Below are 20,488 nucleotides of genomic sequence, written 5' to 3'. Positions count from 1 at the left end.
CTGCAGTCCCTCTTTGCTTTGAAAACATAGAGCTTAGTGGTCCTTTACATACCTCTAGATCAGACTATTGTATAATTTATAAACCCTGATTAAACATATCATATGTTCCATATCAACCTATATTTTCAATTGTAAAGGGTGTTGAATTAAATTCTAGCTGGTGTTTGCCTTTGAGGTAAACTGAAACATGATTCCATGGAGCCTGGAATGGGAGCCCCAAGATAACAGAGATCTATGAGAATGTTCTGTTTGTGTGGCACTATGTAATATGCAGGTCTGCATTTTATATACATATATCACAAAGCCTGCTCTTTTGAATAATTGTCACTTTCCAAGTCTGATGAGAATAAGGAATGTTGCAAGAGTCTTGTGATCTGTTGGAGGTGTTTCGGCTTTGGAATCAGACACAGCTCATCCTGACTCCCGGCCCACTTGCTTATTAGTTATGAGAGTCTGTCCATAGGAGGAAACATATATTAGCTGTAGCCTGGTCACTAGGTATAAACTCAAACTGCTAAATATGTTTGCATTTGATTTATTTAAACAATAGAGTCAAGACTGCTGCAGATTACAGGCTATGTGTTCCTAACCTCTTGTGACCCCATCTTCCTTTTCTTGCTGTCCAATACCTACAATGGGAAGAACCTGAGACCAGTATGAATTGAGAAAGAATGATCTACTTTTGGACACTTCCTGGTTGGAGCTTCCTGCTCCCACTCAGGGCATTGTTTCTTCTAATTTTGGGGCTTGAGGAGAAACATTAGTGGGATAGTGGACCGCTCAACTCTAGCATATAAAGAGATAGACCATGCCCATAAAGTCCCTGATATTAGGGGACCCATAGCTCTCAAATCTGGAATGTGGTTCCTGTGAACTGAGATATTATGGAGAGAGTCAAACTTGAGGATGTAGTTCCAAAAGCACACATACTTCATTAGTAGTATTCTATTAGGTTAGTCACAGAAAGATAATAATCTGGATATTCTGAATTATGTTATTATATCAATTTCAACTGTCATTTTTAACATTATTAATGTGAATACTAGAAATATTTAAATTACCCTTGTGCCTTACATGTTGTTTTCATTGGACATTGTTATTTTAGGGGGTTTCTTCCCAGTTCAAAGTTCAATCTGTCTCCTAACAAGAACAAAGGGCAGAAAAGTTAAAAGAAATTTTATAATAATTGTCATTGCATTATTTTCATTCATGAATAATATAAAGGCATGTATAATCCATAAACTGAAATGACCTTACATGCAAATGTTCTGCTGGTTGGTCTAGATCCTACTTTTGAAGGAAATCTTGCCATAAAATAGCAGCAGCCTGAGGCTCTGAGGTGTAATTACCAGACTTCAAAAGGAAAAAGAAAAAAAAAAAGCTGCCACCAGGAATCTGTCATTCTGGCCTGATTCGTGACTGGATTGGGTATTATTTCCTTTACTCAGAAAGAAGGTTACTGGGCTCAGACTCAAGGGACCCTCAGGCCTGAAGCCCTGTCCGTCCAGGAGCACTGAGTGAGAACTGTCCAATCCTGGGTGCAGCCAGGGAGGAGGGGGCGGGCTTTCGCCATCGGGTCCTTTGCCCCTGCGTCCGAGTCACTTTCGGTTTGCAGCTTGCAGCTAGGAGCAGCTCAGACACCCTGACGGGAGCACCTGCAGGATGGGGCTCTGCCCTAGCGGGCAGCTGGAGAAACCGCCTTCTCGCTGATTGAGGTCAGCGAGGCCAGGAAACCCAGAGGCCAGGGCTTCAGGGCAGGATTCCCCCAATCCGGAGGCCCCTTCCCCTAGGGACGGAGGTCCTTCCAGACTGCCTCCCGCCAGCTTCACTTTAACCTCAGACGATTGGCTCCTAGAGGTCGCGAAACCTGCCCTGCTGTGGGATTGGAGGAGGCGCCCGGATCGGCCGTCCTCCTTTCCCCCGACGGAGGGGCCGCGTCCCGGAGTCCTCCATTTCTGCCGTTTGTCTCCAGGCTTCGCTCTCAAGCTTCGGAGTCCGGGTGGTCTGCTGTGCAGGTCTGAAGACCCTGAGGGAGCAGGCCTGGCTCCTGAGCTCCAGGGAATGGTGAGTGGGCAGGGGCGCCTGGAGCTGGGCCGGGAGGCTGGGGAGGGAGGCTGGGAACCGGGACGGCTGGGGCGGGCAGGAGCCGGCAGACGGGACTGGCAGTCTCTGGAGCCGGCAGGCCCGAGCCCCCAGTCCCACTGGCCTCCTAGGTGGGGAGATGTCCCACTGTCCTCCTAGGTGGGGACGTGTCCCACTGACCTCCTGGGTGGGGAGATGTCCCACTGACCTCCTAGGTGGGGACGTGTCCCACTGTCCTCCTAGGTGGGGACGTGTCCCACTGTCCTCCTAGGTGGGGACGTGTCCCACTGACCTCCTAGGTGGGGAGGTGTCCCACTGTCCTCCTAGGTGGGGACGTGTCCCACTGTCCTCCTAGGTGGGGAGATGTCCCACTGTCCTCCTAGGTGGGGACGTGTCCCACTGTCCTCCTAGGTGGGGACGTGTCCCACTGTCCTCCTAGGTGGGGACGTGTCCCACTGACCTCCTAGGTGGGGAGGTGTCCCACTGTCCTCCTAGGTGGGGAGGTGTCCCACTGTCCTCCTAGGTGGGGAGGTGTCCCACTGTCCTCCTAGGTGGGACATGTCAGTGGCACCTTCTCATCCTCTCTGGGCGTCCTCAGTTCCTGCCTTAGTACTCTCTGGCTGGTGTGCGCCTGCCACCCAGACTCTTGGTGACCGCTGGTGATTGACGGCGAAGGATTGTCATAACCACATCTCCACGTTTTCCTGCAGGAGAGTAGTGCTGGTCCACAGGGACCTCGCTTCTTCCTGAGCTAGCTCGTTTTCATTTTTTTTTTTTAAGTTACCGAAAGTTGGGGATATTATACTACTGAGCTATATCCCTGGTACTATTTATTAATTTATTTATTTATTGGGACAGGTCTAGCTAAGTTGCTGAGATTGGCCTTTTTATGGTTTGATTTATCTAGACTTTTTCTATTATAATTAAGTATAAATTTTTACATTATATGGATTCATATATTGATTTTGCTTTTATTGTGATTCCTTGATATTATGGTAATATAGTATAGTTTTATAATATACATGAATGTCAGGTAATGATAAGTACTTATTTTACTCTTATAGTTGAAAAGTTTCTTGGCTAAAGTTATATATAACTTTGTGGATGAATTTTAGAACTTTATGCCTTGGTTACTTATTTCATTAAAAGTAAAGAATGTTGAATTTTTTTGTTATGCATTATAGCTATACATAATATTGGGTTCGTTTTGACATAATAATCATACAAGTATGGAATAGAATTTGCTAGAAGGATCCGATACACACCAATGAGGCCACCTACAGGTGCTGCCTGGTTGGTAAGTGAGAGGTCAAAGTCACAGCAGGGAAAAGGATGCTGCTCAAATTCCTTAAAGGAAAAGGACAGTAAATGCAAAATGTGGACTATCCTCAGGATGAATTGGAATGGAAAAAAAAATCTTCAATATCTATAGCTAAAACACTTCATTACCCAGTGATTCCCCTTTCCCTCTTCCCTTCCCTGTCTTCCATTTATTTATAGTTTTAAAATTACTGCTTTATAGATACACATAAAGCTAGAATTTACTGTGATATATTCATATATGTAATAGCAATTTTGGTGGGAATATATTTTGTAGGTTAATTTGGGAAAAATTGTCATCTGTATAATGATGAGTTTTATCATGTACACATGGATGTGCAATTGAGTCTCTGATGTGGTTCTGATGATTTTTATTTTCTCATAAGTTCTACTTATTTTCTTTCTAAACATGTGTACATGTGAAATACACATGCATATATAAAACTTAAACATGGTGTTTTACACTATTTTTTTAAGCTGGATATACTACGACCAAAAATGTGACTGGCCCCTAGTGACCATTTTTCCTCAGATTATTATTGATCTGTTCCAAGATGTGCATTCTCTTGAACCATCCCCCTGGGTTTCAAGTGTTCAGATGAGTGCTGTTGTGTTCTACATATTGTCATGGTCACATAAGCTGTGATTTCAGGAAGTCTATGATGGGGAGTATTGTGTATATTCAATAGCATACAGTTTCCACAAGTAGGCAATAATGACTTAAACTGCTTTTGAGTTTATGAGTATTCATAAACTGCTCTTGAGTTTATGAGTATTCATTTGTTTTACATCTTCATCAATATTTAATTTTGTCTGGGATTTCATTTTATATTTCTCTAATTTTTAAAGATGTTGAATTTTTTATGATTATTGAACACTTAGATTATCTCCTGTATGAATTGGCAATTCAAGGTTCTTCCCTGTATTTCTTTTATGGTTTCTGGCTTCAAAGATAAGAAAATAAATCCAAAAAGGTAGATAGAGTTTGATTTCAAGAAAAAATAATAATTTTACTTTAATTATTTAAAAAAATATATTCACCTTTTTTCTTCTCCTGAGTATGTATTGTATGTTTCTTGTCTGCTTTATATTTAGAGCTTATTTCAAATGAAATTCTAGACCCTATCTTTGGAAATTCTTTTTTTTTTTTTTTTTGGTGGTGCTGGGAGTTGAACCCAGGGCTTTGTTCATGCAAGGTAAGTACTCCACCAATTGAGCTATATCCCCAGCCCTTATATTTGGAAATTCTAACAGGAAAAATAATTAAGAAAAATTTCCCTTCCTTAAAGCTGCAGGAAAATGAATATATTCCCTCAAAATCATGTGCTGAATGACACATTTACTAAAACATTCACTCCTCTTCCTTGAAGGTTTTTGTTGTTATTGTTGTTGTTTGTTTTTTTGTTTTTTCTTGAATGTTTTTGACAGTGAATCATGCATTTTATTATCTGGATTTTGGAGTTTAATACAAAATCATATGGGATAAGATTTGGCAAATCCTAGAAATATCCATCCATAATTTATTGTTTACTGAATGATGTGTTTAGAGATACCAACAACAAAAGGACATATTTGTTTTTTTTTAAATAGTTACACAATTTTTCTTTTCAATTTGTTATAAGCCTTTTGGATGTATTTCTTTTCTGAGTCAGACTCTGGTCCTGTGGTGTGCTTTTTTGCACTCTGAAAGCTCTAAGCATTTACCCTCATAAGGAATCTGGGATGGTAGTTGTGCTGGTGAAAAGTTCCTTAACCTTAAAGAAGGAAAAACATTTGTGTTGCTCCTGGAATGTCTTCTCTAGGCACTGTCTTCAAAATGGAGAGAAAATATTTCTCCAGACTGACATCCCCTATATCAGGAGCAAACCAGCCTTTGAGGAGCTTTGAAGGGATTTCTTTTCTTTTCTTTTCTTTTCTTTTTTAAAGATAGAGTGAGAGAGGAGAGAGAGAGAGAATTTCGTAATATTTATTTTTTAGTTTTCGGCGGACACAACATCTTTGTTGGTATGTGGAGCTGAGGATCGAACCCATGCCGCACACATGCCAGGCGAGCGCGTTACCGCTTGAGCCACATCCCCAGCCCTGAAGGGATTTTATACAGCTCTGTCTCTGGGTAGTTCTCTGTGTGCTACCGAGTTTCCATTTAATGTCCAGAAACCTGTGTTTTCTCATTGTAAATGGGAATATTTTAGGGGACACAGATGAATAATGCTCTTCATGGAGGCTGCTAATACATGTATGTGCTGTGGCCCACAGCTGACAAACCACCTGGAAGACACTGTGCAGATCCTAATTGTTTAACCATTATCTGCCACTCACATGAAGTTTCTTTCAAAAGGTTATAATAATCTTTTCACTGTAGACACCCATGTCATCTACATCCCCAAATATAAAAGGTTGAATCTTCTTTGTCTGAATTCCAGATTCCAATTCTCTTGTGGTTCAAAACTTCATTATGTAGTAAAACTTCATTATGTTTCTCCTTGTCTTTTTACTTTGTGTTCCTGACAAAATATTTCTCTGCTTCATGCCTCTATTACCCATGTTCATCTATGTTTAGAAAATGACATAGAAACATGTATTATTTGCTGATTGTAGAGGAGGGTTGAGAATACTTCTGGCTGGTGTCTGTCCTTGTTACAAATTGAACCAGGACTCTCCTGGGTCCTAGAAAGGGAGCCCCATAACCAATCAGGTACATGAAAAGGTTTTGCTTATATATTATATATATGTATATTATATATATATTATATATAATATATATATACACATATAAAAATATTATATATAATATATACATATATAAAAATATAAAATATATATGTATATGTACATGTATAGATAGACATAGGTGCAGGTAAGCCTATTGAGTGCATTTCTTTTAAGTCAGGAATACAGTTCTTTACCAATGTTTCTTCTCAGGTTCAAAAAACATGAGAGATGCTGCCCTGTGTGAGAGCAGGGAGTTCACCCAGAAAGTTTCCAGAAGTAGACATTTTCCTGCCAAATGCTGGCCATGGTCCATTCCATTCCATATATCAGACAGCAAGCAATATATATGTATATATAAATATAGTATAAAATATAGGTGTATATATTACATAGTAGTATGTACACACTCATACATAGAAATCGTGCTTTTTTGAACAAGTGTCACTAACCAACTCCTAAATTAATAAGAAAAGTTGTGAGTCATGTGGTGTAGTGGAGGTATTTGGGCTTCAAATTAGATGCAATTTTTTGGTTTGTTTTTGGACTAAGATTGAACCCAGGGGCACTTAACCACTGAGGCACATCCCTAGCACATTCTAATATTTTATTTAGTAACAGAGTCTTGCTAAATTGCTGAGTTTTGAACTTGCCGTCCTTCTACCTCAGCCTCCCAAGCTGCTGGGATTACAGTTGTGTGCCACATGCATGGCCACAAAATTCATCTGGATTACAAGCCCCTTGCTTATTGAGGGGCTTTCATCATAGGAAGAAAAAAAATGTCCTAGACTGGCCATTGGGTCTAAGGCCAAATTACAAAATAAGGAGTTTTCTGTTAATGCATTTAAATAATAGACTCAAAGCTGTGGATCTGAAGACATGGGCTCCAATTCCTGGAAAAGAATCGTATCTTTCACCTCTAGCATAAAAAGAAGCGGTCAGGACCTTCATCTCCCTGAGATCAGGGGAACCATAGCTCTCAAATCTGGAATACCGTTCGTGAACTGAGATATTCTGGAGGCTTGACATATTTTTGAGAGTGCTATTCCAAAACTACATATACTTCATTAGTAATTATGGTCACATATTGGTAATATTTACATATTGGGTATGATGGATAATGTTATTAAACTCAATCTTCTGTTTATTGTTTTATGTGAACACTAGAAATTTTTTTGATTACCTTGCACCACATATTAGCATTGAATATTGCCTTAGAGTAATACTTCCCAGTTCAGTCTCTTTCCTAACAAGAGAAGACAGCAGGGAAGTTAATGAAATTTTGCAGGATTTTCACTTTGTTATTTCCATCCATGAATAATAAAAGACATATAATCCAGAAATTGAAAGGCCTTTTATGCAAGGTTAAATACAAATGTCCTCCTGGCTGGGCTAGATCCCACATCTCCAAGGAAATCTTACCTTCAATTAGCTGTAGCCTGAGGATATGGATTTCAATTCCCAGCACCTCAAAAGAAAAGAGCTACAGGCAAGGACCTGCCATTGTGACCTCATTTATTTCTGCATTTGATGTCACCTCCTGTCACTCAGAAGACTCACTAGGCTCAGTCTGAGCATGGGAAGAGGTAGGCCCTGTCCACTCAGGACCCCTTAGGTAAGCATTGTCCAATCCAGCACTCAGCCAGTCAAGAGGAGCAGGTTCTGACCACCTGGCATGGCTTTTCTCTCTGGAGCCACCAGTGTTGGTATCCATCTCTAAGCTTCCTCTTTTATGTCAGGGGACCTGTTTTGCTCTGATTTGCAGGTGCTGGAAGGTCTATATGGAGAACACTGGGCCCCTCAAAATCCAGTAAATGGAGAATGTGCAGTGGCATCCTGAGGCAGGGGGAGAGACAAAGGAAAAATACAAACATATATTTTTGCAAAGGTCAAGTGATTCTTCTCTACTTTTCTATCATGTGAAATGCTCATAAACAACAACAACAAAAACCTTTGCTTTTGATTCTTTCTATAGTACTGGGTATTTGACACAGGGGCATGTTAAATATGAGCTACATACACAGCCCTTGTTTTAGAATTTAAAGATAAGTCTTTCTAAATTGCCCATGGTCTCCCTAAATTCCTGATGTTGACCTTAAAATCGCAATCTTCCTGCCTTATTTAGCCTTGAAATTGGCTGCACTGACTGTGGTGGGAACTGGCATTTGTGGCCTGGAATCCTGTGGTAGTCTCTAGTGTCTCAGGCCTGGATCCCCCTCTGGGGAAGTTTAGCCCTGAATCCCCACTGGTCAGTCAAATGGGCTTATATCAGCAGTGGACTCTGGAAGTCCTGTCCTATTCCTGCAGATTATCTTCAGCCCCTGCCTGAAGACCTATCTGAGCACATATGTACCAGCATTCCAGCACCTTCCCAGATGTGGGGGATTGTGGAGTGGAATGATCATCCAAATCTCAACTCCGTGTATTGTTTTCCTGCACGAGGGGAGAGTTTTCTGTAGGGGGGTCTCAGTTTTTCTTTCCTGATGAGCTTGCCTTTCTTTCTTTTTGGGAGGATGGTATTACTGTGGATTGAACCCAGAGGTTCTTTATCATTGAGCTACATCCCTGGTACTTTTTAATTTGAGTCAGTTGCTGAGTGTGGTCTTGAACTTGTTTCCCAGTCTCCTGAGTTGCTGGGATTACAGTTGAGTTCCATTCTGCCTGTGTCCTCCTGAATGATCTCCATGTATGGAAACAAAATGTCAAATCCAGAACCCTGTCTCCCAGCCTAAACCTTTATGTAGATGTCAACAAAATCTTAAAATTCCAGCTCCCTCTCCACATTCCCAATGATAACTTCCCCTCTCCTCAGTATTATCAATTATTTTTCCCATATTACATTTCAAATGAGCACAGTATTTTTTAATTGTCTTACCAAGAACTGGATGGAGTTTTCTTTTTCTTTTTTTTTTTTTTAGAGAGAGAGAGAGAGAGAGAGAGAGAGAGAAAGAGAGAGAGTTTTTCCTAATATTCATTTTTTTTTTTTTTTAGTTTTCGGTGGACACAACATGTTTATTTGTATGTGGTGCTGAGGATCGAACCCAGCACCACACTGCGCACATGCCAGGTGAGCATGCTACCGCTTGAGCCACCTCCCCATGGAATGGAATTTTCTTAAGGGATTTCTGTTTTGTTTTGTTTTTGGCTGGGTTTAATGGCACTTGCCTGTAATTCCAGAGACTCAGGTGGCTAAGGCAGGAAGATCGCAATTTTAAGGTCAACATCAGGAATTTAGGGAGACCATGGGCAATTTAGAAAGACTTATCTTTAAATTCTAAAACAAGGGCTGTGCATGTAGCTCATATTTAACATGCCCCTGTGTCAAATACCCAGTACTATAGAAAGAATCAAAAGCAAAGGTTTTTGTTGTTGTTGTTTATGAGCATTTCACATGATAGAAAAGTAGAGAAGAATCACTTGACCTTTGCAAAAATACATGTTTGTATTCTCCCTTTGTCTCTCCAAGGCCAGACAGCCTGTCAGAATGTCTTTGTGCTGCGTGTCCCCTTTGTGGAATTTATGCCAGAGGGTTCTCATTTCCCCTTCTGGTATTTTCCTGGAACTGTCTGATATGAGGATCCCTCAGCTAACACCTCTAATGTCTCCTGAGAGTCCAGTGAATATGAGTACTTGGGTCTCATCTTGTGAGCGAGCAGTCTAAATTTAGGGAATATAGTTTCCCTAGGAAGTAGCTGAGTGCCCTAAAACTGGGAGAAATCTCCCGGTGTACTCTGCATCCAAAAGGCACTTTAGTTGTTTCCTTCTCTTGGCTGCTGTGAATACTGCTCCAGTGAAGATGAGAATGCAACCATTTATTTAACATACTGATTTCAACTACTGTGGAAATGCACCCAGAATTATTATTATTGTGTTAGATTTCAAAGAACTTTCAACTTCCCATGCTTTTTTTTTTTTTTTTTTTTTTTTTTTTTTTTTTTTTAAGTGGCTCCACTAAATTCATATTCTGGCACACAAGCCTTACCAGTGATCTGTGCCTTACAAGTGTTGCTTTCTTCCAAATTCATATAATTGGAGTACTAGTTATTCTTCAGCTTTTTCATATTAGCCATTTTCTACAGCTGTGCTCAGGCTGCAGAAGGTTTTTATTATTATTATTTGTTTTAATTAGTTACATATGAGAGTACAATGATCTTGACATATCATACATTTGAATCAGATGGGATATAATTTCTCATTTTTCTGAGTGTCCGGGTTGCAGAATCACACTGGTCATGCATTCGCATACATACACACAGTAATAATAATGTCTGTTTCATCCTACTGTCCTTCCTATCCTCCCATCTCCTCCCCTACCCTCCCATCACTTCTCTCTACCTAATCTAAGGTAACACTATTTTTTTTTCCCTCACATCTTCATACATGTATTCTGTATAATGAAGGGGATCTCCTTCCCTCTTCCATGCAATTCCTCTTCTCCCTCCCTTTCCCTTCCACCTCTTCCTTATCTAGAGGAAATCTTCTTCACATGCTCTTCCTCCCTACCCCATTTTGAGTCACCCCCCTTATATCAGAGAAGACATTCAGCATTTGTTTTTAGGGATTGGCTAACTTCACTTAGCATATTCTGCTCTAATGCCATCCATTTCCCTGCAAATGCCATGATCTTGTTATTTTTTAGTGCTGAGTCATATTCCATTGTGTATAAATGCCACATTTAAAAAAATATATTCATCCATTGAAGGGCATCTAGGTTGGCTCCTCCAACTAGCTATTGTGAATTGTGCTGCTATAAACAATGATGTGGCTGTGTCCATGTAGTATGCTGCTTTTAGGTCCTTTGGGTATAGTGTGAGAAGAGTAACAGCTGGGTCAAATGGTAGTTCCATTCCCAGCTTTCCAAATTGGCTGCACCAATTTACAGTCCCACCAGCAATGTATGAGTGTACCTTTTTCCCTGCATCCTCTCCAGCACTTGTTGTTGTTCATAATGGCTGCCATTCTTACTGGAGTGAGATGGTATCTTAGAGTAGCTTTACTTTGCACTTCTCTGACTGCTAGAGATGGTGAGCATTTTTACGTATATTTGTTGACTGATTGTATGTCCTCTTCTGAGAAGTTTCGGTTCAGGTCCTTGGTCCATTTGTTGATTGGGTTATTTTTTTTTTTTTTTTTGGTGTTTAGCTTTTTGAGTTCTTTGTATACCCTAGAGATTAGAGCTCTATCTGATGTGTGAGGGATAAAAATTTGTTCCCAGGATGTAGGCTCCCTATTCACCTCACATATTATTTCTCTTGCTGAGAAAAAGCTTTTTAGTATGAATTCATCCCATTTATTGATTCTTGGTTTTAATTCTTGTGCTATAGGTGTCTTATTAAGGCAATTGGGGCCTAACACCACTTGATGGAGATTAGGGCCAACTTTTTCTTCTATTAGACGCAGAGTCTCTGGTTTGATTTCTAGATCCTTGATCCATTTTCAGTTGAGTTTTGTGCATGGTGAGAGATAGGGATTCAATTTCATTTTGTTGCATATGGATTTCCAGTTTTCCCAGCACCATTTGTAGAAGATGGTATCCTTTCTCCAGTGCATGCTTTTAGCACTTTTGTCTAATATAAGGTAGTTGTAGTTTTGTGGGTTAGTCTATGTGTCCTCTATCCTGTATCATTGGTCTATCAGCCTGTTTTGGTGCCAGTACCATGCTGTTCTTGTTACTATTGCTCTGTAGTATAGTTTAAGATCTGGTATAGTGATACCCCCTGTTTCACTCTTCCTGCTAAAGATTTCTTTAGCTATTCTGAGTCTTTTATTTTTCCAGATGAATTTCATAATTGCTCTTTCTATTTCTGTGAGGAATGCCATTGGGATTTTGATTGGAATCACATTGAATCTGCTACAGAAGGTTTTATAGTTGATTGCTGCACTAAATTCCTGATGCAAGTTTGTTAGAATCCAGGTTGTCATATACTCACTGAAAGAAAGGTGATGTAAACCTATTTTAGAAATAAATGGGGATCTGTACTTTTAATCTTTTTCTTTTCTCACTCCTGGTGGATGCTTGTACTCCAATGTGAAACCACTCCTTTGTGATCTAGGCAGACATGCACACACACAGTTGCCATTGCTCCCAAAGCTTGAAGGTTTAGGATATAATACATGGAATGGAAAAGTTGAAATTGTGACAAATTCCTTAAAGAATTGTTAGGCTTGGAGTTATTAGTGAGGTGAGCAAGGGGGAAGGGCTCAGGAAGTGCTGAACTACCACCTGGGCTGCCAGTGGTGGAATAAATTTCCCCTGTAAACCCTTTGGTGATGGCTAGATAAAAGCTCAGCTGTTAGCAACAGAGTTTGCAGAATATGCTGGCAAATCCCTTTTAGGGATAAACCAGGACCCTTGAGATTTAACTCCTCCCCTGAGATTCGGGAATTCTGTCTAGTTAAATGGCACATTGCTCAAGGCAGGCTAATGCCCAAGTATACTTCAACTTTTTCTACTCATCTGATGGTAAATATTTTTTTTCAGTTGTCCAATGTATGTGCCTATAACTTTAAGAGGGACTCAAAACATGAGTAGATAATTTATTTGGTGTATCCATGAATGGAGGGAGAGTCAGGAGGCTCATATTATGGTGTATTTTTAAAATTATCTCTCTTACTATCTGCTTTTTTAAAAATATTTATTCTTTAGTTTTAGGAGGACACAATATCTTTTACCTTGCAACATCAGGCTTGACATGTCCAATCACTTAACATCTCTGTGAATATTAGTTTTTTCTTGTGTGTTTGCTGTTTGTTTGTTTGTTTCTTTAGCATCTTTAAGTAGTATTGCTTTATACTTATATTTTATGTTTGTCATTGGAATGTTTTCTTCTTTGTGAAATCTTTTGAAGTTTCTCATCTGTGCTGTACTCTGTTGAGATATATTTTGGCCCCAACAAAATGTATAGTACCTCATATATTTTGCACTATAAACACTTTATTAGAAATGGTCACTAAAAACATCTCCCACTTTAGATCTTACCTTTGAACATTGGAAATACTTACTTAAAATGACAGAAGTAAAATTCACAAAGGTGAAGTCCTAGAAATTACAGGGTAGCATCTTGGAAAGGAGGAAATAACACAATCAAGATAACTGAAGTGGATATAAACTCCCAGAGTTTCTAGGTAAATACTAGGGCCCATAAACACTATGGTGAGATGACCAGAAACATGCACAAAGGGTGATCCAAGGCTACATGCAACTGGGTGATTTTCCAGGGGTCTAATCAAAAGTATTGGTCATACCTGCTATCTAAAAGGGTTGTGTCCTCAGCTCTACTTCTTTGGTTTGACTCTGTTCCAGGAGATTTTGTGGATGTGGATTTCTCTAAATTTTCTCTTAAATATTTTGCAGGCAGTTTTCTATATATTGTGGATCTTTCTCCTGTCTTGCTTCAGTTTTCAGGTCTAGGGTCCCCTGTTTTTTCTTCTTTTTCCTGTGCTTGGAGCTGCATTTTCTGAAACACTGGCAAATATTGTTTGCAAGGATAAGCTTATAGATAATCTGTCATCTTCTGTGCTGTGAGGATAGACTGTGTGATATTTGAGGGTAGCTGCTGATGTGCCATCATGTTCTATGCAGGGTGGATTTGTCTATCTTACTTTTGAGGACTACATCAAAACAAAGTAAAAAGAGACTTTTATGGCCATAAGCTGAGCAATGCCAACAGTCACTAGAAGTTAGAATGATTTTTTTCTGCAGTTCTGGAAGGAGTGTAGTTCTGTTAACACTGTGACAAAAGTCCATTGTCAAGATATCTAAACCATTTATAACTGTAAAACAATACATTTCTATTATTTTAAGCAATTACATTTGTGATCATTTCTTTCAGCAGCAATAGGAAAATTTCTTTTCTGTAATTTTAATTAACCATGTGATCAATGGCTAATGTGATAAATGTTAAAGCTAAGTAGTATTTGTCAAAGCTGTGCCAATCTTTAGCAAATTATGATTGAAGATTACTCTTTTGTTGTTGTTGTAGATGGACACAATATCTTTATTTATTTATTTATTTATTTATTTATTTATTTATTTATTTATATGTGGTGCTGAGGATTGAACCCAGTGCCTCACTCATGTGAGGCAAGTGCCCTAGCATTGAACTGCAACCCCAGCCCAAAGATGATTATCCCATTGTCAAAAACAACAATACTTTGGTCAGAGAACTTCAATCTGGAGAATTAATATCCTGTCCTTCTTTCCTTAGTTTCAGCTTCTTTGAAATGTTAACTATGTGTTGTGCCCTGGGGAACATTTCCTTCTTTGGTTTAGATTATGTCTCATCATTTGTGTATAATAAACATTCTAAAGTTAAATGTGACTTTTTATTTGCAATGATCTACATAAGTGGAGGTTCAATGCTGACATAAATTTCCTGATAACATTTGTTTTTAGTTTTGGAGGTGGGTGGATTTTATTTCTAATTCTATATTTTACTAGATTGAGAAAAGGGGAGTTTAATGGCCAGTTTTTCTATTATCTTTTGTGTCTGATAACATAAATATGGAAGTTTGTAGTTTAATTTTCTTGATTTATGACTTATATGAACTAGACTTTTGCTGAAATTCTCGCCAGTATCTTTGACTTTGTCAAACTGAAAGGTGTTGCAACTTGCTTATATCTCTTGCTATCTCAGTTTATTTTAAAGTGGATATTTTCTTTATATATATATATATATATTTATTTATTTTTTAGTTTTCGGCGGACACAACATCTTTGTTTGTATGTGGTGCTAAGGATCGAACCCGGGCAGCATGCATGCCAGGCGAGCACGCTACCGCTTGAGCCACATCCCCAGCCCTAAAGTGGATATTTTCAAAGATAGGAATTTACTATCAGAAGCTATAAGTGAGCTTATAAAAGAAGATACAAGATCAATCAGTTGTCTATCTACATAAGAAAATGAATATTAAAATGTGAAATTAAGATAATTCTAGTGAAAATAATATCAAAAGCAATATTTAGAGACAATATTTAGAAAGATGTGAAACATCAAACATTGAGAACTAGAACACATGGCTTGTTTATAGAAGATCTAGCATCATCCCTCAGCCCCCTCCTTGTTTGTGAGGAATTTTACTTTGGAGAAAGAGGACAGAAATTGTGTTTTATCTCTGTGGTAATGAAATAGGGCCTAGGTGTTTTACCAGTGTGCTGTTTTGTAAAGATGACCTTAGGCCTTGGCCTGAGCAACTCCATTTTAAAACTCCACTTTGAAACCTGAAGTCTCTCCAGGCATGCCTCTGTAGCCCTCCAATATGATCATCATGAACAAGTCACTTCTTCCCACCCTGACAAGCTCAGAGTGAAGTCTCGGTCATGTTGCCCCACCCCACCATAAAGGGAGAGGCAAGAATATCTGGGTGGGGACCACCAACCAGATGCTTTAACCTCAGGGCAAATGACATCACTGAGAAATCCAGTGGCAGCTGATAGGGATTGGAAGGGTGGTCAGAAGCCCCCAAATTTAGTATAAATGAAGGAGCAAATGAACAGACATTCAGCCAGCTGACAATGATGCCCTCATGCTGGAGAACCTGATGAGGACCTGGACTGACATCCTAACTCTTCTCATCATTTGATGATCCTCTGCATCTTCTTCACTGCTCTCAAACTGTACAGCCACATCTTGGCCCTGGTGAGAACTGCAGCTTCTCCCTGTGACCCCCTCTTCAACCAGCTGTCAGCTCCACCTCAGGAGAAGCCTGCCTGGGTTCCTGACCAGATCACCACAGTCTGAGTGAGTGGGCATCTGCTGGACTTAGAGCCTAAGGCTTGAGACTGTAGAACTGGCACTTGAGCTTAGCATGCAGAGGGAGTATCTGTCATGATTAAGAATGTTTACAGTGATTAGAATTATTCTAGAATTATTTGCTGTGCCTTGATTATATCTATTGCAGTGCCTAGCACTAAGGATTGTCATTTTATTAATTAAGAACCTATAGAGTGAAATTGTATTGAGTGATATGAGTGACTAAAGCATTGAAAGAAGCATGTGGACATTTTATATAGGAATGTCAGTGGAGTGCATTACAATTCTTATTACACATAGAGAGCATAATTTTTCATATCTCTAGTTGTATACAAAGTATATTCACATCAATTTGTGTCTTTATTCCTGTACTTTTTTTTATAATCTGATGTTAATCATCAGATTATTATTTTTTTTTTAGAGAGAGAGAGAGAGAGAGAATTTCAATATTTATTTTTCAGTTTTCGGTGGACACAACATCTTTGTATGTGGTGCTGAGGATCGAACCCAGGCCGCACGCATGCCAGGTGAGCGCGCTACCGCTTGAGCCACATCCCCAGCCCCTATTCCTGTACTTTGGATAATAATGATCATCACATTCCACCATCATTAATAACACCATGCCCCCTCCCTTCCCCCTAAGTTTTCTGCTCTACCTAGAGTTCGTCTATTCCTCCCATGCTCCCCCTCCTTATCCCACTATGAATCAGCCTCCTTATATCACAGAAAATATTCAGTGTTTTTGTTTTTTTGGAGGGGATTGGCTAACTTAGCTTTATCTTTTCTAACTCCATCCATTTACCTGAAAAGTCATGATTTTATTCTCTTTATTGTTGAGTAATATTCCATTGTGTATGTATGCCACATTTTAAAAATTTATTCATCTATTGAAGGGCATCTAAGTTCGTTCCACAGTTTAGCTATTATGAATTGTGCTGCTATAAACATTGATGTGGCTATATCCCTATAGTATGCTATTTTTAAGTCCTTTGGATGTAGACCGAGGAGAGGAATAGCTGGGTCAAATGGTGGTTCCATTCCTAATTTTCCAAGAAATCTCCATACTGCTTTCTATATTGGCTGCACCAATTTGGAGTTCCACCAGTAGTGTATGAGTGTACCTTTTTTTCCCATATCCTTGCCAACACTTATTGTTGTTTGTCTTCATAATATCTGCCATTCTGACAGGAGTGAGATGAAATCTTAGAGTGATTTTGATTTGCATTTCTCTAATTGCTAGCGATGATGAACATTTTTTCATTATTTGTTGATTGATTGTATATCATCTTCTGAGAAGTGTCTGTTCAGGTCCTTGGCCCATTTATTGAGTTTTTTTTTTTTTTTTTTTTGGTGTTTAGCTTTTTGAGTTTTTTTTATATACCTAGAAATTAGTGCTCTATCTGATGTGTGAGGGATAAAGATTTGCTCCCAAGATGTAGGCTCTCTATTCACTTCACAAATTGTTTATTTTGCTGAGAAGAAACTTTTTAGTTTGAGTCTATTCCATTTATTGACTTTTGATTTTAATTCTTGCACTATAGGAGTCTTATTAAGAAAATTGGGGCCTAATCCCACAAATTAGGGCCTAATTTGTCTTCTATAAGATACAGGGTCTCTGGTTTTATTTCTAAACTCTTAATCCCTTTTGAGTTGAGTTTTGTGCATGGTGAGAGACAGGCATTTAATTTTATTCTGTTGCATATGGATTTTCAGTTTTCCCAGTACCATTTGTTCAAGAGGCTATCTTTTCTCCAATGCATGTTTTTGGCAACTTTGTCTAATATAAGGAAATTGTAATTTTGTGGGTTAGTCTCTGTGTCCTCTATTTTGTACCATTGGTCTACCAGTCTGTTTTGGTGCCAATACCATGCTGCTTTTGATACTATTGCTCTATAGTATAGTTTAAGGTCTGGTATAGTGATGCCACCTGCTTCTCTCTTCCTGCTAAGGATTGCTTTAGCTATTCTGGGTCTCTTATTTTTCCAGATGAATTTCATGACTGCTTTTTCTATTTCTATGATAAATGTCATTGGAATTTTGATCAGAATTGCATTAAATCTGTATAGTGCTTTTGGAAGTATGTTCATTTTGACAATATTAATTCTGCCTACCCAAGAGCGAGATAGATTTTTTCATCTTCTAAGGTGTTCTTTGGTGTTCTGTAATTTTTATTATATAGATTCTTCACCTCTTTCATTAAGTTGATTCCCAAGGGTTTTTTTTTTTTTTTAATGCTATTGAAAAGGGGTAGTTTTTCTCATTTCTCCATTTCCCTTTCTGAGGATTTGTCACTGATATATAGAAATGCCTTTGATTTATGGATGTTGATTTTATATCCTGCTACTTTGCTGAATTCATTTACTAGTTCTAGAAGTTTTTTGGGTCTTCTAGGTATAGAATTACATCATCAGCAAATAGTGTCAATTTGAGTTTTTCTTTTTCTATGTGTATCCCTTTAATTTCTTTTGTCTGTCTAATTGCCCTGGCCAGTGTTTTGTCTGTATAATTGCCCTAGAAGTGGTAAAAGAGGGCATCCCTGTCTTTTGCCAGCTTTTAGAGGTTAATGCCTGCCGCAGTCTGGCTGGGCACAATTCAGGAGCCACTTGTCAAAAGAAACTAACTTTATTTTTAGAACTACAAACACCAAGCAAAACAGCTCCTCAGGAAAAGAAACCCTCAGAGCCCAACTGCCACCACCGGCTTCCACAAGCCTCTCACCCACACCAACCTCACCACCTCCCACAATCCTCCTGCTCTTGAGGCCGATTGGCTGGGTCGCGTGGGCGGGGCCAAAGAAGTCCCCCAATGAGCAGCTCCGTGGTCTGAAAGGGCAGGGAAACAGCCCAATGAGCAGCTCCGTGGAGGAGCCAATCAGCTAGATGTTGCTGGGGCCGCTGTGAGCCAATCATCAGCTGGCAGTCTGAAGGGCAGGGCAGCTAGATGTTGCTGGGGCCGCTGTGAGCCAATCATCAGCTGGCAGTCTGAAGGGCAGGGAAACAGCCCAATGAACATCACCACAGAGGAGCCAATCAGCTAGATGTTGCTGGGGCCACTGTGAGCCAATCATCAGCCGGCAGCTGGAAGTTTGCTGGCAGCTGGAAGTTTGCTGGGGCCCCTTTGGCTGTGGCTCTCAACATCTCCCCCTCTCTGTTTAAACAACAAGCATGTGGCTTAGGGACCGTGCCTGCCTTAGGTTGTCCAATACTACATATGGTCCTTACCCGTCTTCGGATGAGCTGACCTCAGGGCGTCAGCCTCCTGTCTTAGGTTGGTACCATTGTAATTGGATCTTACCCATCATTGACTACTGGTCCAGTATACAGCCACACCTGTGGAGAGGTACCAGCGCGGGGGGTGAGGTCCTTTGCCTCACCTCTGTTGGCCCCCAAATTTTAGCTGAACGATCATGACAAGCAGAAGGGAGGAAGATATACCAAGCCAATTGACAGCTCTTGTTGGAAAAATTGTACCACTTATGACATCATCAGCAAAAATACCCCAACACTACCACAAGTCGCTGCACCAACAGATAGTTCACAATGCATACAAGTGAGTTCACAATGCATACAAGTGACACATAGTTTAGGCAAGTTCTGTAAGCGGTTCAGTGATGGCTATTGCAGAAACTATAGATTAGTTTTCTCTTTGTCTTTACCGGCACAGGGATGAAGATAGGAATTCTGGCAATAATGGCTAAAGAAAATTATATAACATTCCAGAACGTACTAAAAGAAAACAATTTTCTTAACAATTTACATTGTCTTCACTGGCACTGGGATGAAGATAGAAATTCTGGCAATAATGGCAAAAGAAAACATTGTGTAACATTCCAGAAGGCACTAAAAGAAAACAATTTTCTTAACAATTTACATTATCTTCACCGGCACTGGGATGAAGATAGGAATTTTGGCAATAATGGTTAATATTAATAATTGTGTAACATTCCAGAAGGCACTAAAAGAAAACAATTTTCTTAACAATTTACATTATCTTGAAAAGAATTATTAAATATAATTAAAATGATAGGTGAAAGTAAACAAACAGATCTGTTAACCTCCTTTTTTGTTTACATATTAAAACAATTCTTAACAGTTATTTACCCAATTTAAATTAAACCATTTAAATCACGTGAATAAAAAAAAAATTTTGGATCCATTTTTTCATGAGCGCTCATCATATATGATATATGGACATACGTACATTCAAACATATAACACAAAACACAAGTGTGCACACATAATATAATACATACAACACATAACATAATAGTAAAGGCCTTATAACTTTTTACAGGTGAAATCTCCATTGCAATGTTTAAAAACTCTATAGTCAAAAAAAAAAAAAATAGAACTGATCAGCAAAACATTAGCCTAGGTCTGTATGAGCTCAAAAAACAAAATAGAACTTCACGATATGGGAAAGGGCAATAATAAAACAGATATTGAAAAAAGCATCCTGGTTCTGTCAAAGATGTAAGGATAGCCAAATTGGAGTTTTGGATATCAGCTGTTATTGATTTGAGCCAAATCATCTTCTTTTTGGTCTGTAGAATTCGCTTTAGTTAATCTCTCTGGAACCCAAATTGGCTGCTGTTCTCCCTGTGAAAACACACAAACAGACCCCCA

At 39.2% G+C, this 20,488-nt stretch overlaps 1 protein-coding gene across 1 annotated transcript in view; it reads left to right on the top strand.

Annotated features, from left to right (window-relative positions):
* The first annotated feature begins 1,634 nt into the window (after positions 1-1,634).
* LOC113177821 (uncharacterized) overlaps positions 1,635-20,488 on the top strand; it is a 55,554-nt gene continuing 36,700 nt past the window's right edge. The window contains exons 1-2 of the mRNA XM_026382340.2: positions 1,635-1,715; positions 1,973-2,064. Coding sequence (XP_026238125.2) covers positions 2,062-2,064 — 3 coding nt within the window. The 5' untranslated portion in view covers positions 1,635-1,715; positions 1,973-2,061. The remainder of the gene's footprint in view (positions 1,716-1,972; positions 2,065-20,488) is intronic.

Source organism: Urocitellus parryii, chromosome 11 (assembly GCF_045843805.1).
Source record: "Urocitellus parryii isolate mUroPar1 chromosome 11, mUroPar1.hap1, whole genome shotgun sequence".
In the NCBI taxonomy this organism is placed as follows: domain Eukaryota; kingdom Metazoa; phylum Chordata; class Mammalia; order Rodentia; family Sciuridae; genus Urocitellus; species Urocitellus parryii.
The sequence above is the reverse complement of the archived record's forward strand: the minus strand, read 5'-3'. Positions and strand labels throughout refer to the sequence as shown.